This window comes from Dreissena polymorpha, chromosome 5 (assembly GCF_020536995.1).
Source record: "Dreissena polymorpha isolate Duluth1 chromosome 5, UMN_Dpol_1.0, whole genome shotgun sequence".
NCBI lineage: Eukaryota > Metazoa > Mollusca > Bivalvia > Myida > Dreissenidae > Dreissena > Dreissena polymorpha.
In genome coordinates, this window is record NC_068359.1 from 48,045,610 (window position 1) to 48,072,542 (window position 26,933).

Below are 26,933 nucleotides of genomic sequence, written 5' to 3' on the forward strand. Positions count from 1 at the left end.
CATATTAACGAGCTACATACCTGATTGCATATTAACGAGCTACATACCTGATTGCATATTAATGAGCTACATACCTGATTGCATATTAATGAGCTACATACCTGAATGCATATTAATGAGCTACATACCTGATTGCATATTAATGAGCTACATACTTGGTTGTAGAGCAGCTTTCGCTGGATGGCCTCCTTCCTGTAGAGGGCGCGCACCTCCTCTATCTCACTCGCGCTGCTCTTTTCAGAGGCCTTCAGCTGCTTCACGGTTGGCCCCACCTGGGCCATGATGTGCTTCAGGTCACCCATGTAGCGCTCTACGTCGACCTTGAGGCGCGCGTGAGCCTTGCGCAGCTCCTTGGCGTTGGCGTTCAGGTCCAGGATGTCGTCAGGGTTCACCTGCTCGCCTACCGGTTGCATAGGAACGGGCTTGCCCTGGTAAAAACGGCATGTTGCATGGAAAATGGTATGATTAAGTGTATAATTCGTGGAAAATGGAATAACTAAGTGTATAATTCATGGACAATTGTATAATTAAGTGTATAATACATTGAAAATGGTATAATTTAGTGTCTAATTCATGGACAATGGTATAAATTCGTGTATAATTCATAGAAAATTGTATAATTAAGTGTAATCAATGTCTGGCTTGTTAACATTTTTGTCTATTATTTTTTTATGCAAACTATCCAGGTTTGTGCAATACTACTTGACTCACTGCTTTTAAAACAACAACAGCAGTTTGTATAGCTTAACAAACTTCAGCGTACAGTTTGTATAGTATTGACATACCTGTACCCTGAAGCCAACCCCCTATCGAAAGTCAACCAGAGTCGTAACATATTTATGTCACGCTTTAAATCAAAGAAAGCTCATTTTCTTGGATACATTTCTACATATATTGGTGAATGAATATCAATTACTGAATCGGGGAATATTTTAAGGTTCAAATGTTTCAAATGCATCTTACAATAGATGAAAATAACTCTCATCAGTCTGAAATTCACAATTTTGACGCCATTGTTGCTTTGTCACGTGACAAGTTTTAATTTGGATACTTTCGGATCGACCTTGACATTTTTTGCTGAAATTGTAAACATTACTTTCGTTTTCTGAAATCTATTATTTGTGATTAACAACTTACATCTGGTGGATTATAAGACTAATTTCAGTGTTTAAATAATATTCACTTAAAGTTTGTATTTACACTACAATTTATTTACAAAACAAGCCAGAATAATAAAAAAATACCGGGAAATGTCATTCTTAATTTGAAAACAATTGAGCACATGGTATGTTACTAAAAATAGAATTATTGTCGTATGACCATGAAATCTCGGGAGATTCGCATTTCAAGAAAGTCTGTCACATCGCTGTTTTTCTCGATATGTAAGAGCAGAATAGATAAATTAAAAAAATTTAAGATAGTATTTTGTGAAAGAATATATCAGTTAAATGCGAAAAATGTCAATCTTTCCCATCAAGTGATTGATTTGGGCAAATATCTGCATTTAAAAGCTGTTTTGGACCTGTCTTTGTTAACTGTCAATTTTTCTGGAATTTCTGGTTGACTTTCCAAATGGGGTTGGTACATATAACTATAAAGTCGCGCCAGTCAAAAATCATAAAAAGCGACATTTAAAGTTATGGTGGCCAGAATTACAGTTTGTAGGCATTATGTATGGAAAAATGTATAATTACCATAAGTGTAATCTAGGTCAGGCTTATTAACACATTTGTCTATTGCACTAAATTTATGCAAATAATCTAGCAATATTCGTTCACTTAAAGTTTTACAAAAATAATGATCTATGAACAGACATGTAACAGATTGAACAACACCATCATGTAACACAAGTTCCACTATGGTTTTATGCAATTTTTCGCTTATAAGTTGACACAAAATGACCTTACTCCTTTCGTTGGTGGCCCTTTGCCAGCCTTATGCATCCGTGATATGGGACGGGCAGACATGGGGCGGCCCCCGGTTGCTGCAGACAACTGGGCTTCCCATTCCTTGGCTTCAGCCTCCAGCTCACTGTACTTGGTCATCTGCACCTCCAACTGAAGAGTACACAGGGGCAGTAAGAAAAACCACTAAATGCACCTCCAACTAAAGAGTACACAATGGCAGTAAGTAAAACAGCCAACTTGGTCATTTGCACCTCGAACTGTACAGCACACAGGGGCAGTAAGTAAAACAGCCAGTTTGGGCATTTGCATCTCCAACTGAACAGCACACAGCGCACTTAGTAAAACAGCTAACTTAGTCATTTGCTTCTTCAACTGAAAAGCACACAGGGGCACTAAGTAAAAGAGCCAACTTGGTCATTTGCACCTCCAACTGAACAGCACACAGGGCACTAAGTAAAACAGCCAACTTTGTCATTTGCACCTCTAAATGGACATCACACAGGGGCACTAAGTAAAACAGCAAACTTGGTCATTTGCACCTCCAACTGAAAAGCACAGGGGCAGTATAAGTCAAACAGCAAACTTGGTCACTTGCACCTCCAACTGATCAGAACACAGGGGTAGTAAGTAAAACAGCAAACTTGGTCATTTGCATCTCTAACTGAACAGCACACATGCCCACAAAGTAAAACAGCAAACTTGGTCATTTGCATCTCCAACTGAACAGCACACATGCCCACAAAGTAAAACAGCAAACTTGGTCATTTGCATCTCCAACTGAACAGCACACATGCCCACAAAGTAAAACAGCCAACTTGGTCATTTGCACGTCCAACCAAAGGGCATACAGGGGCAGTAAGTTAAACAGTCTGGCCTGAGATTTGGCTGGTTCTGAGCATAGATCATTTAATCCTTGTCATCATTACAAACCATATAATAATAAGCAATTAAATAATTTCCTACAAAAAGGGATGACTGAAAAAAAGGGAGTCCCAAAAGCCTTTAAAATACCACCTTTCTATATCTCTTTTGAGTTAATTTGATCTTCAGTCTAATGAATGTTAAAGTCTTGTTATTAATTAATTAATATTTGTCCATGTTTGGGTTTATTTTAAGGAAAAAAGTGTTTACGACTTATTTTCCAAACTGTTAATTAAAAACATAATTTAAGTACTTAAATTCATGACATAGGAACATTTAAATAACAATATTTGTTTTTCTTTAAATGCATGCGTTCATATGGTACTGATTGGATTTTGACATTGAAAGTAACAGAGCCTGAAATAACCTAATTGCATTATTTTCAAAAGGGAGGGAATCAAACACTAGCAGGAAAATTATTTAAATGCAACAATAATCTGATTCCATTTTTTATACATACATACATACAAATCAAAATTATATTCAAAAGGCATATAAAAACCTGAAAAAATGTCTTATAACTATCAACTTGCTGTCACAAACACATTAAGAGCAATCAAATTTGTGTATCTGTTGTTTTTTTTTTACATGTTTCATTGTTTGCTAAAAGATACCTCAGTTTGCTGTTTAAAATCTTTTTCAAATGTCTTTATAAAATGAGAAATTTGGAATACTGGAAGATTTCCATTAAACATTTTACTAATAGTATGTGCTTCTGTAAAATTAATTAAATGTCAGTAACATGTGTTTTTACATTAAGTAGACAACCGCGACTCCATAACAAAGAAACATACCGGTGATAGTTTTTATGGATTGATGGAAATAAACCTGATTCAATAAGTATCAACTAAAAGTGTTCTACAACTTACATTTCTTTCCATTTCCTGACGAGTGGTCCTCTCTTTCTGTAGTTGAATTTCCTGAAAAATAAGACTCCATACTAAAACAATTTGATGCTTTGTTCTGAATAAGTAGGGTGGAGTTTGTAAGTCTAAAAAAGAACAATTCATGGTTCCCGAAATGCTTTCATAGAAATGTTCAATAACTAAAATAATTGATAATCCCTCTAAGAATTATTTAGTTTAAATCAATTTCTTTTAGCTCCATTGCATTGAAAGACTACGGCTTATTTGAAAAGCGCTCGAGCCCATTCCCTGGGACTAGAACCAGTACTTGCTTATCTATGGGGGAGATCTAAAAAACACTCCCACAGTGGGGATCGAACCCATGACCTCTCAGTTGCTAGGCGGACACCATACCCAATTACCCCAACGGCGACCTCCATTTTTTAGTACAGAGATCTTTACTTTGTAGATGAAATGCTCACAGATGTTGAAAATGTGTTAATTAAAGATATAGGTCAGCCATTACCCTTTAGATGCACTTAACCACTTAGATACATATTTTTAAGCATTTTAGTCCCTTAGAAAGTTAAATTTGATTAAAGACCTTTCTTACTAAATTCAATTTTAAAGGGTTCATTTGCAGCCCTAAGATACTGATGAGCAGCAAACAGCATAACACCCAAACACACTGCAAGTTACTCATGGCACATAGTCATTTTCAATTTGCTTCTGAGAGGGAAAGGATTTAGTGTTATTTAGCCTTACCAGGTCTCTGATTTTCTTCTCTAGGTCTGATATGATGTGCTCTTCCTCCTCCATGGCCTGGCCTTCCTTGGCAGTCTTTGGAGCCTTCATCCACGCTGCAATAGAAAATGACTATTTGTGTCGCGTTCTGAGAAAACTGGGCATAATGCATGTGCTTAAAGTGTTGTCCCTGATAACCCAGTGCAGTCTGCACAGGCTAATAAGGGACGACACTTTGACTTTTTTCGTTTCAATGAATTCTCTTCTTAGCAGAAATCCAATTTAGGCAGAAAGTGTTGTCCCTGATTAACCTGTGTGGACTGCACAGGCTAATCTGGGACGACACTTTCCTCACATGCATTATGCCCAGTTTTCTCAGAAAGCGACTCATTTTATTACAGCTCATCTCATCTTAGCTTGTGATCCCGTCTTTGACATACATGTAGGCAGCCATCCAGCCTCTCCAGGCGCCTATTTTATTCTAACTAGTGAATACAATGAAATGCCCATGTTGAAGCCCCATAAACACTCGAAACCAATGAGATTCATGATACAAGATACGAAATGCTCCTTTTTAGTTTTTGTGTGACAGTATATGCCAGGTGAATTTACCGCCAGGTAAAACAAACATTTATGAGCAAATGCAAGATTGGCTTCGGGCAGCGTTAGAAGCATGAATGAGAACTACATCGTGCTTCCAACGCTGCCCGAGGCCAATTTCGTGTTTGCTCATAAATGTTCGGATATCCTCGCAGAAAATTCAAATGGAATATATCGTAGCACAAAATTTAAAACAAGCATTTTGTATCTCATCAAATCTTTACAACCATACAACATTTAGCATTCAAATTTTGGCTTTTGATTTAATGAACACTGATTTTTCATGGTTAAACTTTATTTTAAAAAATATTTTACAAAATGTTTGCTAAGTATTAAAGGGGCTTTTCTTTTTGCTTTTTTTAAATTAATGCCCAAAATAAAAATTTGAAATCAATTGTTTGTAATGTTTTATTTTACTTTTTTCTGCAATTTACATATAACTGCAGTCAGATGAACTACTCACATTTTTTCTTGGAAAACTAAGACTTTCTAAACAAAAATGCCAATATTATCCCTCGAAAGGTTAAACTTTTTATACTAATTTTCACAAGCAAAAAATGATTCGCCTCATTTTGCTGTGATGTCATAGCCATATATCACATGGAAAACCAAACAAATATGATTCAAGTGAATTCACTACCTGAACTACATATCACCACACACACACAGTAGTGTATCTATACAAAACCATCAAAACAATTACAATTGAAGGTTAAGAAAGTTTTTTCAACAATAAAAAAGTCACAAGAAGAACGATAAATTCTTTACTGTCAATCTATTTTAACTTTGATTACATAATTATTAAAGGGGCCTATTCATGTTTTGGTAAATTGACAAATTTCTTTTAAATGTTTCAGATTTCCACATTTTTGTTTTAGTTATGATATTTGTGAGGCAACAGTAAGACTGAATGTTTTCTATGCTCTAAAATAGCCATTATATGCATCTTTTGACGATTTAAAAGCCTGAAAATTATAGAGCGTTGCAAGGCGAAGCAATTGAATAATTTGGAGAGTTCTGTTGTTGTCGTTGTATTTTGTGAAACTACGAGGATTGCTTATATAAAATACATCTATAATTATATGAGCACGGATGGCAGAGTGGTCTTAGTGGTAGGCTTTTTACTCCAGGACTCCAGGGGTCAGTGGTTGGAAAATCTTCAATCCATTCCAAAATCTGTGAAAAGGCCCCTTTAATTGAGCTTTCTTTTTGGCTAATCAGCGGCAACACTTTACGCTTAAACTTGTTTTTTGTTTAAAAAAGACTTCCTTTAAACAAAACTTTCCATTAAAAAAAACACAGAAAGTCTTGTCACTGATTAGCCTGTGCAGACTGCACAGGCTTATCTTGAACAACGCTTTACGCACATGCATTAAGCCAATTTTTCCCAGAACAAGGCTCAACAATACTTACCATCTTTCTGAAGATGCATGTAGATGGATATACATTCGTCTGGATCGTAGTTGCAAGCGCGTAGCAGAGACAGGATGTCATGTCGGTCTCCCCATGTCGGTACAGCCTCCTGTGAACAACAATCAAAATTTAGGTCAGCATAAACATTTTCATAGGCATTTTTCACCATAAACTATTCAGATACGCACTTTGAGGTGTTTGTAGTCCCTTAGAAAAGTGAATTAAATTGGAGACCTTTCTTACTAGAATCGAGTTTTAAAGACTTCATTTCTAACCCTAGGGAATTGATGAGCAGCAAACAGCATAAAACCTTAACCTAAACCCTATTCGGGCGGGCGGGCAGCGTCAACAGCAGTTTCCGCTCTCTAACTCAAATAGTTTTTATCCGATCTTCACCGACAATATCTAGGTCAAGTTCGAATATGGGTCATGCTGGGTCAAAAACTAGGTCACGGGGTCACTTAGTGCATTTCAAGCATTTAGCATGGTGTCCGCTCTCTAATAGAAGTAGTTTTCATTTGATAATCGCCAAACTTGGTCAGAAGTTGTATCTAGACAATATTTAGTTCAAGTTCGAATATGGGTCATGCCGGGTCAAAAACTAGGTCACAGGGTCACTTAAACCATTTCAAGCATTAAGCATGGTGTCTGCTCTCTAATTGAAGTAGTTTTCATCCGATCTTCACCAAATTTGTTCAGAAGTTGTGTCTAGACAATATCTACATGTAGGTCAAGTTCAAATATGGGTCATGCCAGGTTAAAAACTAGGTCACGAGGTCACTTAGTGCATTTCAAGCATTTAGCATGGTGTCCGCTCTCTAATTGAAGTAGTTTGCATCAGATCTTCACCAATTTTGGTCAGAAGTTGTGTCTATACGATATGTAGGTCAAGTTCAAATAGGGCTCATGGTAAAGTTATCAAGTGTTCAAAAGCCTTAAAACGGGCGTATCTTGTGACAGTTTGGCACTCCTGTTTGTCTTGCATCAATTCTGCTTACTACAAAGCTATTAAAATATCATGGATGCTATCTATGAACACTTTCAACACAATCTCACTTTACAGAAGCAAAGTGAAAATGGCTATTTGCAAACAGCATAAAACCAGAACAGCCTGTGGGTAACTCGCAGTCTGTTCAGGTTTTGTGCTGTTTACTGCTCATCAGTATCTAAAGTTGGAAATGAAGCCTTTAAAATTTGAATCTAGTAATCTAGTAAGAAAGGTCTTTAATTAAATTTAACTTTCTGAGGGACTACCAATGTGTCAAAATACGTATCTAAGTGGTAAAGGGTTAAGGCCCTGTTACAAATGTAAGTACCGGTATATGTCACATTATCGGCGTTGTGCTATGAATAACTGGTAATTCTGAATATCATTTATCTTGCATTGTTGTTGCTGTTGTTATAACCAACTATGACATACAAAGAACATTCACTGCCTCATATTTGATGTAAACATTCCAGCATTTTGACCAACAAACTAACCATTCAAACATTTAAAAGTATTAATTGACCTGTGTCATGTGAAATAAGGTCTTTTGCCACACGCAGCCTCCAGTACGACCTGGTCAATGATTGTAAGGCTGCGATTCAATGGCTCTTGTTAAGTTACTCTGTGAAAACTGGGCTAAATGCATGTGAGTAATGTGTCGTCCCAGATCAGCCTGTGCAGTCCTCACACATTATCAGGGTCGACACTTTCCGCTTTTACGGAATTAGACTCTATGAAAGGAAGTCTCATCTAAATAAAAATCCAAACATAGCAGAAAGCGTTGTCTCAGAATAGCCTGTGCAGACTTCACAGGCTAATATGGGATGATACTTTTTGCATATGTAGAAAGCCCAGATTTTCAAGAGAACACCTCATGTGATTAGCTTGCTCGATATTCTTACCTCCACCTGGTCCACTAGACTCTTGACCATGTTATGGTGCAACTCCCAACCTATCGGCATACGCACCCACGAACCTGTCTCCTTTTCAAAGTACATGTGCACGTTGTGCTTTTTCTGTAATCAGAAAAGGAAGGTGTGATCTCAAAAATGCAAAACTTTGAGCTTTGGGCTCTGTTAAGTAATTAAAAAATGAGCATGTGTGGAGTGGGATGCCCTCGACCCACACACACCTATTGACGAGGAAATAAAATATACTGAATGGAAAAAAAATGAGCCCAGGGGCCATAACTACAAAATATGGATGCAACATGTATGTCTCTTTTCATTATATATTTGTGGTATGTTTAATATATATTGTGCTGGCTTTAAATCAATTAATCAACTCCATTTAGACTTCATGAAAGGGATTCTAAACAAAAGTTCCGCGGTCAGAGACATATGCCCCCCCACCCCTAATCAGGGCTTTGAACTAGTGACCCCAATTTCAATAGAGGTCATCTACTGTCCAAGGCGAATGCACATGTGAATCAGTCAATTTGTTGACGAGTTATTGATTGGAAATGATTTTCACACTTATTGTGACAGTGACCTTGACCTTTGACCTACTGACCCCAATTAAAAAGGGGTCATCTTCTTTCCAAGGCCTATATGCATGGGAAGTATCAAGCCAATCGGTCAATTGGTTGACGAGTTATTGACCAGAAACGATTTTGACACTTATTCAGACAGTGACCTTGAATTTTTATCTCGAGACCCCAATTTCTGTAGGAGTCATCTACAGTCCAAGGCCAATGTACATGTGAAGTGTCAAGCCAATCAGTCAATTCGTTGACGAGTTATTGATTGGAAACCATAAGACACTTATTGTGACAGTGACCTTGACCTTTGAGCTAGTGACCCCAATTTCGATAGCAGTCATCTACTGTCCAAGGCCAATGCACATACTAAGTATCAAGCCAATCGGTAAAGCCGTTGACGAGTTATTGATCAGAAACAATTTTCACGCTTATTGAGACAGTGACCTTGACATTTGACCTTGTGACCCCAATTTCAATAGGGGTCATCTACTGTCCAAGGCCAATGCACATGTGAAGTACCAAGCCAATCGGTCAATTAGTTCACGAGTTATTGATCGGAAATGATTTTCACACTTATTGTGACAGTGACCTTGACCTTTGACCTAGTGACCCTTATTTCAATAGGGGTCATTTACTGTCCAAGGCCAATGCACATGTGAAGTTTCAAGCCAATCGGTCAATCCATTGAGGAGTTATTGATCGGAAACGAACTGGTCTACTGACAAACCGACAGACAGACAGACCGATCGACATCCAGCAAAACAATATAACCCCTCTTCTTCGAAAGGGGGCATAGTTACAATATTATTTCATGGAAAGGACTAGTTTTATTATTAATATAATGTTTTATAAGAAGTAGTATGTATAAAGAGGTAAATGAGGATACATTCTCTGTGAAAATGAGTATGTTGTATTTTGTTGTTAAATAACCGAGGGCCGAAAGATGAGATGCGTAGTGGTTAAATTGCGAAGCAGGAGTTCTTTTAAAAATCAATTTGCGGTCAGGGCTTATATGACAACTAAGAAACGCGTTATTTTATTACATAATACCCATCAGCAATTCAATTACATGGGAAGTAATGATCAATACAAATGTAAAAGACAATAGTAAGTCATTTTTTCTTTAATTCCCTTCCATAATTCTACAGTTTTTAAAATTACAAGTTGCAGAAGTACTGTTAACAAGAGATGTGTTTGTCAGAAACACAATGCCTCCTACTGCGCCGCTTTGAATTAAAAATGATTTTTTTTTATTATATCCCTTTAAAAAGTATTACTTCTCTTGTGAAAATGATCTGTACCTACCACATGATATAAAATAGAAATTATATCCCTTTAAAGCTTGTTACTTCCCTTGGATTTTGTTTTTTAACCTTTGACCTTGAAGGATGACCTTGACCTTTCAACACTAAAAATGTGCAGCTCCATGAGATACAAATGTACACATACATGCCAAATATCAAGTTGCTATCTTCAATATTGCAAAAGTTATGGCCAATGTTAAAGTTTTCGGACAGACACACAGACTGACAGACAAACAGACGGACTGACAGTTCACCTGCTATATGCTACCCTAACGGGGGTATAAATACTGGGATAATTAATAACAGGGGTTAAAACAGATAATTTACATGAGCCTTGCTTTGTGAAAAGGGGTTTTAATGCATGTGCGTAAAGTCTTGTCCCAGATTAGCCTGTGCAGTCTGCACAGGCTAATCAGGGATGACACCTTCTGCCTCAACTGGATTATTGTCAAGACGAGTATTTGTTATCGAAAAATACAATATAAGCAGAAAGTGTTGTCCCTGATTAGCCTGTGAAAACTGCACAGGCTAATCTGGGATGACACTTTATGCACATGCATTAAACCCCTTTTCTCAGAGCACTACTCGTATATAAACAAACCACAGCAATGATTAAAGGACATAAAATCATGTTGTTCTTTTTTTTTTCAAGGAAAGGTTTTGCCCTTTATAATTAATCAATTGAAATCAGCAGCATCAATGATTGCATCCATGGATACAAACAAAGACAACAGCTAAAAACCTAATTAGTGCATTGACCTGAAGTTATGAATGGCAGATCAACAATATCCATTAACAAATTTCGAAACCATTAAAACTTTCAATATCGCATATTATAACTGGAATCAATAATTCAAGACTTACAAAAGGAACAACTATTGATTTGTCCTGTTGATTTCATATTCAATTCCATCAGAAGTGCTTTGCAGAACATGCCAGCAACAACAGTTAGTGAAAATAACACGTTATGTATGCTCGTTTGGCCTGGTTTTAATTTTCTTTTTGACAATATTCTGCCTTGACATTTAACATTAAAATTTTGATTGGTGAAGACAATATCCACACGTGCATTTTAATGTTTCCATGGCGATGTTATTTACAGCCTAACTTGTTAATGCATTTCTCCTTTATATCATAGTTCTTAAAAAAAATATGGAAATACTTGATTATAAAATTTGCTCATTAAAAATCATTAAGAAATCTATTTCATAATTTCTTTCTAAACAATATTGATGGATATTGCAATGATCAAAACATTTTTAACTCTTTCAGTGCTGGAACCGAATTATGAAGGCCTTTGCATTCTGTGGCGTCTCATCTGGATCCAAACTGTTTGCTATTCTGATAGTATTCGTTGAAAAAATCGAAGAAAACTATAATTTTAGAAATTCAGCAGACAACATTTTAGCAGACGACAAATTTCCCAGCATGCAAAGGGTTAACCACTGAGCATAGTGAGATGACCATGATATTTATCAATTTTAAATATCATAGTAAGTCTCAAAACAGAGCGTTATATTTGCGTGCTTTATCTTTAGTCAAATTCACATGGGTTTTTATATAATTTGAACTGAATAGAGTGGCCATAAATATGTTAATACAGAATTAAGTAGATAAACATTTACCTCAAAACTGAATTTTTATGTCACATAGTACTATATTATACAGAATGAGTTATAAGAATTTGGATAACCTTGTTTTCAACAAAATGTGAGTTTTTTCCTTTGAAAATGTAAATCCTTCCACCAAATTTAACAGCTGTAGCTAGCTAACTGTACATACATAAAATATATATGTGGGTATCCGCCCTCGAGTTGGATGCATGAGGAAACCCTCCCTGTCATCCCCACCGCCGCCACCACGACGTCCCTGTGACCTTGAACTCTGACCTTGAGTCGATGTCCCGCTTTGATCTCCATTCTGCTGCTGACTCTGATCTTGCTGCAAAAGTTCAAAGTTTATATATAAATATTAAGCATATTAATGAATGCTCTAGGCTAAAATCTGTTTAGTTTAAAAAAATAAAAATAAACAAAAGTATGGGTTAGATGTAGGATATAGTTTATTTATCATTATTGATTTACATATGACATTCTTGACATGGGGTCATGCTATTTTATTTTATCACACAAAATCTTTTAAAAGAAAACATTTTTAAGCTGACAACAAGTTAAAAAAAGTTTGATTTGATTTGATTTAGTTTATAAAGAAAGGAAGGTTAAACATCTGTACATTTTATTCATGAAGGTTAAACAACTGTAAATTGCATATGTTTTTAGCACGGGACATTAACATTTGTAAAGTATTTTAATCTCGTGTTGTAAGTAGACTTTGCAACATCTTGTAACAAAACACTATCAACCATCCAGGTTAAAAAAAATCAATTAAATATAAATTTAATAAAGTTAAATTTGGAAATGCAAGTTAATTATACGTAAAATGTAAAAAAAATATCAACAGTTACAATATATCAATGAAAGAACATACATGTAATAATGTTGAATGTTCTTATAGAAAATTTCAATTTCTATAAAGGAGGATGAATAAGAGAATATTTTCGCTCTTAAATACGATTTTATCCACAAGGATGTTTATATAACATATTTACATTTTAAACTGTTAACCAGAATTTCAGTCATGTTTTGCAAAGGTGCAGTAATTTAATTTATTTTCGGGTTCCTGTTCTACTTTGGCGTAAAAACCACTTATAACCCTGCCATGCTTTGTTAGCTATGTCTGAGGGCATATAACTCCGAAATGTGCAGGTCTGACAAGGGATTTAAATGTGTCTTGCGTATCTGCACTTCACGGTAATGACATATTTTACGATTCAATAACATAAGAAATTAGTGACTCTAATGATTGCCAAATCAATATTCGCCACAAATACAACTACAGTGAATTTTTTTGCCTTATCGGGAAAAGTACCAGTACCAGCCTAATTGGGAAAAATTTGCACGAAAAACCCTGAAATTGGGAAAAATTGCGAAGTGAAGTCCTCACATTGGGAAATTGGTGAATTTGATTTTTGCTCATAAATACTTTAAAATTGATAACCAAGTGTTGTCAAGTTATCAATATTATATTTACTTAGGTTCAAGCCATAGAGCTGCATAGGAAAACTAACTAATTGTTGCATTTTGTAATAAATAAAAATATTTAAATTCATTTATTTTGGAAACCTTAAATTGAGACAGCCATTGGAAAATTTGTAGTTTTTTAACAGGAAAAAAATTGCTGTACTAGAACATAATGAGTTCTGGTGAGTCTTTTGTCCCCTTATAGCTAACATGACAAAAAGGAAAAGCATAAGTTTGTACACTTAGAAGTCCTAGAATTATGCTCAAAACCAATTCAACAATTGGCAATAATTTCTTGTGGATTGCGCATCTCTAGGATGAGATCTACCTTAATCTGTCAATAAAGTCCGGCAGTAGATAGCCTTTACAGTTTTAGAGGCAAAACCATAGTATGAAAATGAACAAAGGGAAACTAGAGCTTTGTCACAGACGTGACGAATACCCCCACATGCCGCATTGACACATAATATTTTGCATGTTGTCTTCACAAAAAACAGCGGACACCATGCTCAATTTTTAAAACGCACTAAGTGACCCCTTGACCTAGTTTTTGACCCAGAAAGGCCCATGTTCTAACTTGGCCTTAAGATCATCTCCATAAAACTTCTGACCAAGTTTGGTGAAGATCGGATGTAAACTACTTGAATTAGAGAGCGGACACCATGCTGAATGTTAAAAAACGCACTAAGTGACCCCGTGACCTAGTTTTAGGCCCGGATTTGCCCATGTTCAAACCTGTCCTAGAGATCATTTAGATAAAACTTGTGAACAAGTTTGTTGAGGATTGGATGAAAACTACTTGAATTAGAGAGCAGACAACATGGTGAGGTTTAAAACGCACTAAAATACCCCGTGACCTAGTTTTTGACCCGGCATGGCCCATGTTCGAACTTGCCCTAGACATTATCAAGATACAACTTCTGACCAAATTGGTGAAGATTGAATAAAAACTACTTGAATTAGAGAGCGGACAATATTGTGATGTTTAAAACACACTAAGTGACCCCTTGACCTGGTTTTGACCCGGCATGACCCATATTCAAACTTGCTCTAGACATTATCAAGATACAACTTCTGACCAAATTGGTGAAGATTGGATAAAAACTACTTGAATTAGAGAGCGGACAACATGGTGAGGTTTAAAACACACTAAGTGTCCCCGTGACCTAGTTTTTGACCCGGCATGGCCCATGTTCAAACTTGACCTACACATCATCTAGTTACAACTTCTGACCAAGTGTGGTGAAGATCGGATTTAAACTACTTGAAATAGAGAGCGGACACCATGCTCAATGTGTAAAACGTACTAAGTGACCCTTTGACCTAGTTTTTGATCTGGCATGGCCCATGTTCGAACTTTGCCTTCAGATCATTTAGATACAACTTCTGACCAAGTTTGGTGAAGATCGGATGAAAACTACTTGAATAAGAGAGAGGACACCATGCTGAATGTTAAAAAACGCACTAAGTAACCCCCTGACCTAGTTTTTGACCCGGCAAGGCCCATGTTCGAACTTGGCCTTAAGATCACCTAGATACAACTTCTGACCAAGTTTGGTGAAGATCGGATGAAAACTACTTGAATTAGAGAGCGGACAACATGCTGAATGTTTAAAACGCACCAAGTGACCCCCTGACCTAGTTTTTGACCCGGCAAGGTCCATGTTCGAACTTGGCCTAGACATCATTTAGATACAACTTCTGACCAAGTTAAGTGAAGATCGGATGAAAACTACTTGAATTAGAGAGCAGACAACATGCTTAATGTTTAAAACGCACAAAGTGACCCCGTGACCTAGTTTTCGACCCAGCAAGGCCCATGTTCAAACTTGGCCTAGACATCATCTAGATACAACTTCTGACCAAGTTTGGTGAAGATCGGATGAAAACTACTTGAATTAGAGAGCGGACAACATGTTGAATGTTTAAAACGCACTAAGTGACCCCGTGACCTAGTTTTTGACCCAGCAAGGCCCATGTTCGAACTTGGCCTAGACATCATCTAGATACAACTTCTGACCAAGTTTGGTGAAGATCGGATGAAAACTACTTGAATTAGAGAGCCGACACTTAATACGGACCGACAAACAGACCGACCGACCTACCGACCGACCGACAGACAAGTTCACTCCTATATACCCCCCTAAACTTCGTTTGTGCGGGTATAATAATTTCAAAGTAATGAGGTGCTGAGTAATGGTTCTTGTGCGCAGAACTTCACTCAATGAGATCTATCTACCATTTGGTCATGTGACTCAAAAATCAACCAACATCAAATAAATTCTATGACATAAAGTTATAAAAGAAACGTGTGCCACATCAAATTGACGTCAGATCACTAAGGCACACAACACATTACAGTCACATTGCTAACTAGCGCACTAATTGACTCAGTTTCTATATATAGTATGAACTTAATCAAATTTTGTTTAATGTAAAGAATAATACAAAAGATATAGAAAGGTAGTGAATAGAAGTTTGTATCGCAGTCAGACATTTAAGATGACTACTTGATGTTTTGTTGAGTGCATATACATACTTGATAAAATTGGAAAAGTGGACAAAGGGCAGAATTTAAAGCCACAAATTCCAACATTAGCAAAAATATAAACATTTTGTTTAAGATAATTTTTCAGTTTTTGTTGTTGTTGTTATTGTTGTGTTCTTTGTAACTCGATAGGAAAGTATTTAGATTTAATTCAAGTAATGGAAACTGTTTTAATATTGCTAAACTCTATGACAAAACTACACATTTTTGCAGGTCTACATAAAATTAAATCATTTATGTTTAAGAGACATAGTCATACTTAGGAAAAACTGAATTCCTACAAGTAATATATATATTTACATCAATGCACTTTTAATAAAACGAATTAATTTAGTTTATCAAACATAATACATCCACAATCAGAAAGTTTGTAGAAACAAATAAGCAAAAGGTCACTGTAAAAGTAAAAATCCCAAGTGAATATCGAACTCTTGACCTACAAGCCACAGAAAGAAAAGAATCAACTGCGCTAAAACACTTTCTAACCAATTTATATATAGAATACGCACAATAATTATATCAAATCACGGAGTGTATATTGACAGGAGATGAATCGAGTATTTGACCCTTACTGTAGTATATTCAATCTTATGCAAAAACTATTCATCCGATTTTATTGGTTTGTACGTGATCGTGTTGCTTATTAATTCCTCTTTCAAAAAAATATAACTTTTAGTATATTCCCGTTGTTATTAATGGATTTATAGCGAGTGAAACACAAGAAATACACATTTTATGTTTTACCACCGCGCGTTTTAACGTGTTGTGGCTATCGATCTTTTACAATCAGCGTACAGCGAAGCGCCGAGGTTATACATTTTGATGTACCCACACACGTCTTTTGTTAAATTATAGTTCCATTTCTCGGCCGATTTTGACAAATTATATATCATTAGAAAGCTTACGTTACGTAGTAAACAGATATATAAATATATATTAAGTTTTTCTTCTGATTTCGACAGCCCAGCGAGTTATAACTTTAACTTTTGCAAATATCATACCGTTTTGGAGTTTTAGAATCTAGATTTACGGTTGACATGTTTGTACTTAATACCAATTTGTAGCGTATATATTTAGAGTTCAGTTTTAAAAATTACATCTTGCTTAGAAGAATAGAATTCTGTATACGATAGAAAAAAAAATTGTTAAAAAACGAAAGTAATTAAGGAATGAAGGCGGGAAAAAGTAGCGCGCGTTCCTAACGCACTGAACTGATGCTACGGTCTTGGCGATTATGCTTTTGTTTAGAAACCGGCCATTGAATTTCCTTTGCCATATTATTATATTTTTATGGAATATATTGTAGTATTTTGTTCACGAAACATATCAATAAAGCTTATTATAAATGAATCTTAATCAATTAACGATTTCATCTCTTGTTTATAACACAGAAAGGGTGTTAAATTTATGATGAAACAGCGTATATAGCGGACCCTCTCGATATTATTCGGCTTTGCATGCATACTTGAAATAAAATGGGTGTCAAAAACATTCATCATTTGCTGTTTATTATCAACAAGGTAATTATGTATAATTATTTGAAATGTTATTTACCTTAAATTATCAATTTATTAAAGATTCTTGAAAATCACGGTCGGTGTTACACGGGCCATTTCGTATTTTGACATCAGGGCATCATGTCCAACTATTCAAAATCAGATTTTTTTTCACCGGGACGATGACGGCTTAGATTTAGACAGGAAGACAGATAGTTTGTTCAGACTTATACAACAGTACATTGTCTTCAACTCAAATATATAAATTATTTTTAGACGAATTGTAAGGTGATTACACATATAGCAGCGATGATTCTGAGAATGTTGCCATGTTTCTTATCCGTGTAATCTAGAGTCCATGGTTTGAGCATTTTTATCGCGGTGTTCAATAAAAGATATCTCAATAATCTTGTTTATTGATAGATCTGTGGTTTTATTGCCCCTGTGTTCAGCACAAACCAATTATCTCGTTATGATCAGATACTGTGCCGACCAATACTAAATAACACTATGGTGTCATACGCCACAGCAGGGACCTATACTTGTATATTGGTCCCTAACCACAGGTGGCAATGTCTGGTCAGTTTACACTTTTTATGATACCTCCATGTCTTCTCGTGGTATTAGTGGTCATTTCTTGGAGTAATGTAACGCCAAATACTCAAGTTTGCGTTTTTAAGATATGTAGCGTATTGAAAACGTTTATAGTCATCTGCCCATACAGATTGCCATAAACTAAATACTGTATAGATGTCAGCCAGCTTAATCATAATAATTATAAGTGCTTAATACCTATACATGTACATTTTAAACATTTAAAAAATCTAATACTTAACATTTAACGTATTTAGTGGGTACTGGTAAAAAACTCAGTCATTTCGTAGTCCTATAAAGAGTGTATGGTAGTGTACGGAACAACATAATTAAAAACAGCATTCTCATTTGACCACAAATAATCTTTCCGATAAATACAAATAATACAATAATAATTTAATTTAGAACTCTATATATTTATAACTCTGTTAACTTATAAAGATATTTCAATATACATGCATAGACAGTTGACCGTGATTTTCAAGAATCTTTAAATAATTTTAATTAATTGATAATTTATGGTTAATAACATTTCATATAATTTTACATAATTACCTTTTTGATAATAAACAACAAACGATGAATGTTTTGACACCCATTATATTTGAAGTATGCAAAGCCGAAAAATATCAAGAGGGTCCGCTATATACGCTGTTTCATCATAAAATTAACACCCTTTCTGTGTTATAATCAAGAGCTGAAATCGTTAATTAAGCTTCATTAATACTTAGCTTTATTGATATGTCTCTAGAACAAAATATTTCAATATATTTCATAAAGAATATAATAATCATGGCAAAGGAAATTCAATGGCCGGTATCTAAACAAAAGCATAATCGCCAAGACCTTAGCATCAGTTCAGTGCGTTAGGAACGCACGCTACTTTTTCCCGCCTTCATTCTTTACTTGTTTTCATTTTTAAACCATTTTTTTCTCTATCATATACATAATTCTATTCTCCTAAGCAAAATGTTATTTTTAAAACTGAACTCCAAATATAAACGCTACAAATCGGTATTAAGTACGAACATGTCAATCGTAAATCTAGATTCTAAAACTCCAAAACGGTATGATATTTGCAAAAGTTAAAGTTATAACTTGCCGGGCTGCCGAAATAAGAGGAAAAACTTAATATATATTTATATATCTGAAAACTACGTTACGTAAGCTTTCTAATGATATATAAATTGTCAAAATCGGTCTAGAAATGAAACTATAATTTAACAAAATACGTGAGTGGGTACATCAAATTTATAACCTCGGCGCTTCGATAAAAGATCGATAGTTACGACACGGTCACGTGACTTAGACACAACAAGATATTTGGCGTAACGGTCCCGTTTCTTATCCGTGTAATCTAGAGTCCGTGATCAAATGTAAATAAATAAAGGCAAAACAAACAGGCACCTCATTATAAAATGATTTTTATTAAAGAATGCTTAAAATACTTTCTTATTACATTACATTTATATTAATGCGCATTGTACCTGTCATTAAATTAAATTACAAGTTTTGAAAAATTCAGATTTTAAACAAATTTGCCCCATTTGGAACCCTTCAAATGACAAAGTCACTTTAACATTTCACATCAAATCAAGGTTTAAGAACTAGTATCACTGTTCTTTCAATTCTTAAAAATCAAAAAATAAAATTCTTATTCAATTTCACTACAGAACATAAAGGCAATCAAACTAGAGTTTTGTCACAGACGTGACGAATACCCCCACATGCCGCATTGACACATAATATTTTGCATGTCGTCTTCACAAAAAACAGCGGACACCATGCTCAATTTTTAAAACGCACTAAGTGACCCCTTGACCTAGTTTTTGACCCAGAAAAGCCCATGTTCTAACTTGGCCTGAAGATCATCTCCAAAAAACTTCTGACCAAGTTTGGTGAAGATCGGATGTAAACTACTTGAATTAGAGAGCGGATACCATGCTGAATGTTAAAAAACGCACCAAGTGACCCCGTGACCTAGTTTTAGGACCCGAATGGGCAATGTTCAAACTTGTCCTAGAAATCATCTAGATAAAACTTGTGACCAAGTTTGGTGAGGATTGGATGTAAACTACTTGAATTAAAGAGCGGACAACATGGTGAGGTTTAAAATGCACTTAGATACACCGTGATCAAGTTTTTGACCCGGCATGACCCATATTCAAACTAGACCTAGACATCATCTAGATACAACTTCTGACCAAGTTTGGTGAAGATTGGATGATAACTACTTGAATTAGAGAGCGGACAACATGGTGAGGTTTAAAACACACTAAGTGACCCAGTGACCTAGTTTTTGACCCGGCATGACCCATATTCAAACTTGCTCTAGACATTATCAAGATACAACTTCTGACCAATTTTAGTGAAGATTGGATAAAAACTACTTGAATTAGAGAGCGGACAACATGGTGAGGTTTAAAACACACTAAGTGACCCCGTGACCTGGTTTTTGACCCGGCATGGCTCATGTTCGAACTTGACCTACACATCATCTAGTTACAACTTCTGACCAAGTGTGGTGAAGATCGGATTTAAACTACTTGAAATAGAGAGCGGACACCATGCTCAATGTGTAAAACGTACTAAGTGACCCCGTGACCTAGTTTTTGACCCGGCAAGGCCCATGTTCGGACTTGGCCTTAAGATCATCTAGATACAACTTCTGAACAAGTTTGGTGAAGATCGGATGAAAACTACTTGAATAAGAGAGAGGACACCATGCTGAATGTTTAAAATGCGTTAAGTGACCCTGTGACCTAGTTTTTGACCCGGCAAGGCCCATGTTCGAACTTGGCCTTAAGATCATTTAGATACAACTTCTGACCAAGTTTGGTGAAGATCGGATGAAAACTACTTGAATTAGAGAGCGGACAACATTGTGATGTTTAAAACACCCTAAGTGACCCCGTGACCTTGTTTTTGACCCGGCATGACCCATATTCTAACTTGCTCTAGACATTATCAAGATACAACTTCTGACCAATTTTGGTGAAGATAGATAAAAACTACTTGAATTAGAGAGCGGACAACATGGTGAGATTTAAAACACACTAAGTGACCCCGTGACCTAGTTTTTGACCCGGCATGGCCCATGTTCAAACTTGACCTACACATCATCTAGTTACAACTTTTGACCCAGTGTGGTGACGATCGGATTTAAACTACTTGAAATAGAGAGCAGACACCATGCTCAATGTGTAAAATGTACTAAGTGTCCCCGTGACCTAGTTTTTGACCCGGCAAGGCCCATGTACGAACTTGGCCTAGACATCATCTAGATACAACTTCTGACCAAGTTTGGTGAAGATAAGATGAAATCTTCTTGAATTAGAGAGCGGACAACATGCTGAATGTTTAGAACGCACTAAGTGACCCGTGACCTAGTTTTTGACCCGGCAAGGCCCATGTTCGAACTTGGCCTTAAGATCAGCTAGATAAAACTTCTGACCAAGTTTGGTGAAGATCGGATGAAAACTACTTGAAAAAGAGAGCGAACAACATGCTGAATGTTTAAAACGCACTAAGTGACCCCGTGACCTAGTTTTTGACCCGACAAGGCCCATGTTCGAACTTGGCCTAGACATCATGTAGATACAACTTCTGACCAAGTTTGGTGAAGATCTACTTGAAATAGAGAGCAGACATTTAATACGGACCGACCGACAGACCTACAGACAAGCTCACTCCTATATACCCCCCTATAAACTTCCTTTGTGGGGGTATAATTAAACCTCATAATTTACCAGTTAAATGACTTATCTGGCCTAAAACTACACACATATTACTAGAAAATAAAAGCTTGCAATTTCTATGTGTTACCTGCATTTCTAAAATTACTCTCTGCAGAATAGGTAAATTTAAGATTAAAAATTCATGCATAAATGTTTTAAAATAATATTATCTGATTTACAGAGAATGTACATCATCCTTGAAATCTGATTGCTTTCAAATAGAACAATGCCTTCATTTTCAGCATTCACTGTATAACTTGGTCCACTGAACGTCAAATATTTACAACCAATTAATAATATTGAACTGCTAATGCGTTTCAATAGCAATAATCAATTATTAATGGTAATATTCAACCATGTACGCGAGTTCTAAGGCATGGAGTTCACAGAAAGTTTAATTCTTGGAAATAGAAAAAGTGAGCCAATATACAACTGATATATATGATGTATGAGTGACTATACTTTGATGTACATAACGTAATTTATTGGAATAAATCATTTTGTTTTTATTTCACTTCCGTAGCTATCTCAAAAATTACAATAACATGTTTTTTACACAATGGATATGCTGAAATTGTATTTATCTAGAAATCTTTACTACATTACAGCATGTGAATTTAAATTACAGTAATTTGGAAATTCTAAAAATTAGGTTAGTATAACCTCTTTTTTCATCTAACAGTGCAATCATAAACAACACCAGATCATCAGAATATGAAACTCATAAGAATAAGGATCGTTGATATTTGAATTCCATTATCTTTTCACATAAAAAATAAGCCAATGCATGGGCGTAATGTGTCGTTAGCACAGGCTTATCAAGGACTACTGTTTCTGCTTTTATGAAAGTTTTCTTTTAAAGGAGTCTCTTCTAAAGAAAATCCAGTCTAGGCTGAAATTGTGGTCTCTGATTAGCCTGTCAGGAATGCGCAGGCTAATCTGGGACGACACTTATTGCACATGCATTAAGTCCTGTATTCCCAAAGCGAGGTTCAAATGTTCATGTTCGACGTCCCATGTGAAACCATGGTAACAAAATGTAACCATGGTAACGCACGTTGCCTACCTGACTGTCATCCTTGAGGATGGTATTGGTCACAAGTAGACCCTCGTTGTACCAGCGCTTAGGAAACGGCTGCCATTCCTGCAAAATATAACCATGGTAACACACTTTATGATTGTATTTGCAAAGTAGTATTTGTAAACATCGTAACACACTATAATAATTTGCCCCCTTTGTGCAAAAACGTACCATGTGACTTTGAAATTAGAAGGTACATGGTACCTTTTTGCGCCAATGGGGCGAATTTATACACATCTTTATAAAATCAGTCGTAGGCCATATGCGGCCAGCGCAGCTACAGGCCAATGATAAGTCTGGTCAGGGGCTACACTGTCTGCAATAGTCACACAAAGATGGGTTATATTATTAGAGAACACATTAGATCCTGACCAGTCTGCGCAGGCTGGACTGAAGCTTCGCTGACCGTGTATGACATAAGACCCACTTTAGCAAAATCTGCTTTGGGTTATAAAATGTTACTTTGATCAAGTGAGGTCTGTATGTCAATTTTTATACAAAGTAATTTTAGTTATGTTGAAATGTGTGCTATTTAGTATGGGATTTTTTATCAACATTTTTTATAAAATGTTATTATCGTCATAGATCATTCATAGACAAGACTTTTCAGAAAAGAATCTACCGAATATTGTACACAAGATTTACAAAATGGCCTAGTATACTTCCACATTATATCATGAACATGTCCTCCAAATTGGTTCATAAGATCACAGCCAAACACAAACAATTATGTAAGGTCAATATTTGATTAGAAAAGTTCAAACACAGGAGAGGCAAACTGAAAGAAACTTGACTGGCAAGAAATAGGGCCAAGATCGAATGAACCAATGACAGAATTTTCTACAAATATTTTCTTAACAGGTCCAATAAAAAGGAATTGTCGTAAATTACACACAAGTTGACAAGCAACTCTAAACTTTTATTATGACATCAAGGGGACATTTTTTGCATTGCTGCTTATGCTTTTAAGTAACATGAATAACATTTTGATGTATTAGACTTCTTTATGAATTCCATTTTTAACTACGCTGCTAACTATGTACATTGCCAGTACCTTTAATAAGTCTCAACAATCTGAATTAGTTTATGAGATGTCCATTAAATTTTGCAATAGTGCATTACAAATATTGGTTATCAAGCAATAATTATTTATTTTTTTAGTTTTATTTATACAGTTAAAAATGTTGTTGTCATAAAAATGATAAATATTATTTTCATTTAAAAAACTTCTTGCAATAAATAATGTTTAGCCATTTATTTATATACTTGGATTAGTATCTTTTTTTATGTACAGAATTAAATTATTGTTTCACTCAAACCTTAATCTGAATTTATAAATGAAAAAACATTAAATTCTCATCGATTTAAGTCCCCAAGTAGAGTTATAGTTCTTATTAATAGAATACCCAGATTGTACTTTTCATAAAACAGCCAAATTTTGAGGCATTTTTCTTGCCTTTTGTTAATTTCAGATTGTGCAAGCCTAGTATCAATTTAAAGATTAATATATTTATTCTTGGCAAAATTGCAATAACAAGATATATGTGGAAATGCATGGACCCTTAGAAAACAGCGCGAGATTTTCACAAAGCAAAATACTTCAATAAACGCACCCCAAACATTTATCTTTCGATGTAGTCTAAAATAAAATTCACCAAAATGTTGCATAAACACATAAGCTAAGAAAATAACCACAAAAGGCATTCATGCAGTCGCAAAGAGGGCTCTTTAACCAGAAGAGAAAATGAACTATTTAGAAATAGACACTTCACTTTGGACCATGGAGGGATACAAAATGATTTAGTGGAATGTAACCTTAAAATCATGCCCTACCTTAGAGCCCCAGTCGTCGAGGTAAAAGCGCATGCCACTCTGGTAGATGCACTGGAACTCTTTTCCACTCCGATGGTAGAAAGTCTCAAACACAATGTCTTCATCTTTCTACAATTGCAAGAGACATGCAATTAGATACCAGACAATTTTGGTTTGATAAATAGCTGTTTTCTTTTCATCTCTAATTCGTTACACACTAGAAAATTAAAAATTAAAATGCTTTACAAAACAAGTTATAACTTCTATTATAATACATTAAACCTCTGAAAACCAAAAATGTTAAATTGTAGCCATTTTTAGTACCATAAAAAAAATACCAAATTTGTATAGAGAAAAAAAACAATGTAAGACTTAATGTTTTTTTTAATGGTTAATCATTCAGCTATTATTTAACAAATAAAGCAAGAAGAGATTACCGTAGGTTTCCTCTTATAGCGCAGTGTTTTACCTCCAAAATTCAAATTACAAGAAGATTTTTTAAGGTTTTTACCATATATGGTCATGGCGGCCATCTTGGTTATGTGATCAAATTTTTTTTAACAATTCTTTTGTCCCATGACCTAGGGATGCTCCACATGAAATTTAGTTGAAATTGGCTCAATGTTTTAGTAGAAGAAGATGTTTACAAATTGTTTACAGACAGACAGACAGACAGACAGACGGACGGACGGACCCCGGACGGTGAGTGATCACAATAGCTCACCCCGAGCTATCGCTCAGGTGAGCTAAAAAAGCTGGTGCGTGCTATATATTGATACAACGCTATCCTGGCTGCTAAATTGGTAAAATGTTTGTAATCGTAAATAATCAAAATGGCCACCATTTTTTTCCCAGAAAACTACCACCCTATAATCGTACAGACTGAGGGGCCATTGTCGAAACAACAAGAAGTCGCTACTGGTAGATATGAACGCGGTAGGAGAAGTTTTGGTCAAAAATAAATTTGTTGGAATAAACTTGCGGACATTTCTTTGTTTGTGTTAACACTTCTCTATTGATGAATTCCGATGGGGACTGTTGTCGACATTTTGGAGAGCAGGCAAGGGTAGGTGCGACTGAGGTCTTTTTTGCGGGTAACGGTATGTGTGAAAGGGGGTCATTTTGCACTTCGTAATTAATTGGCAGATGTTATTGAGTAATATGTTCTAGATTTGTTAAGACGCTAATTGACATTTAATTGAGACACTAATTGACACTTGAGAATGTGAAAATATGCAATCGCATTTTGTGTGTATAAATATTGAACATTTAACAGTTGTGTTTCAAACATTCGTTAAAATTGTCAAAAATATAGTGCTACGCCCGCATACCTCAACACCTGTATCCCTGTCTCACATGCGACATTCAAATTTAATGCCCATGCTTTCCCCGAGGAAAAATCACACGATGTACACTAATTCTTATTTTCTCACGTTTTTCACGAAATGCACGTGGACTGTTAATCTTTTGCTAGAAAATTACAAAATTGTCAGAAAAGTATAGTGCTATGCAACCCATGCTCCTAATCATAATGACGCTTCCTATTTTGAATGCTTAATTAAGCTTTCCAATGCCCCGGATTATTGGATTGTGCAATAGTAAAATGGCGGCCATTTTCGGTCCGATTTGGTGGTTTTATTGTCTTTAAATATTTTTTTCTCCATTTTTGCATTTAAAAAACAGCCTGCGCGCTATACACGGAAGCGCGCTATACGAGGAAACCTACGGTATACAATTGTACATATAAAAATTTCTTTATATGTGTAAGTAGTTAAGTAAATATACTGAATACATGAGTTGTTAGTTTTTCGCCATTAACAATACATTTAACATAATTATAAAAAATGCTACTGCAATAAAAATGATTAACATTAATTGGAATATACAGAAAGCATTAACATAGATAATAATTCATACAAAACATTAACATGCTCATGCAAGTGACACTTTTAGTTCAATAACACAAGACGATCATTTCCAAAGTCAACCAATGTCCACTTCCTACCCATACTTTGAAAGTAAATACCAAATAACCAGAAATCATTTTATCATTCTAAGAAAATTAAGGTAATGTCACATATTAAGACTCATCTTTTGGTAAAAATTGTTTCTGCAGTAATACATCAATTACTGGTACAAATATTCTTATCTTAGAAATGTTTAAACGAATCTGGTCACAAATTGGCAGAATGTCTACTTTCAAAATGTGTTCATGGATTCCAAACAAAAGTATGCGGGCAGTGATCTCGTCAGGAGCTACACTGTCCACTAATGTGACCTGGAATCCTCAATTGACGTTATAGAGCACTGGCAGCTCCTGGTTGGTCTGAAACTTTCACTGGCCGCATTAAGACCCATTTTTGTATGATGCACCTCACAAACA

The 26,933-nt window shown here is 35.6% G+C and overlaps 1 protein-coding gene across 13 annotated transcripts in view; it reads right to left on the reverse strand.

Moving 5' to 3' along the window:
- Nucleotides 1–26,933, reverse strand: part of LOC127880785 (kinesin-like protein KIFC3) — a 99,633-nt gene that overhangs the window by 44,574 nt on the left and 28,126 nt on the right. For all 13 annotated transcript variants that reach the window (XR_008049740.1, XM_052428197.1, XM_052428193.1 and 10 more), the window contains 9 exons: nucleotides 24,572–24,679; nucleotides 22,724–22,801; nucleotides 11,985–12,143; nucleotides 8,321–8,434; nucleotides 6,431–6,539; nucleotides 4,439–4,533; nucleotides 3,698–3,748; nucleotides 1,908–2,057; nucleotides 156–428 (listed from right to left, as the gene is read on the reverse strand). Coding sequence is in view for 12 of the 13 variants with exons in the window: in XM_052428197.1 (XP_052284157.1) it covers nucleotides 156–428; nucleotides 1,908–2,057; nucleotides 3,698–3,748; nucleotides 4,439–4,533; nucleotides 6,431–6,539; nucleotides 8,321–8,434; nucleotides 11,985–12,143; nucleotides 22,724–22,801; nucleotides 24,572–24,679 (1,137 nt within the window). In the remaining variant the exon portion in view is untranslated. The remainder of the gene's footprint in view (nucleotides 1–155; nucleotides 429–1,907; nucleotides 2,058–3,697; nucleotides 3,749–4,438; nucleotides 4,534–6,430; nucleotides 6,540–8,320; nucleotides 8,435–11,984; nucleotides 12,144–22,723; nucleotides 22,802–24,571; nucleotides 24,680–26,933) is intronic.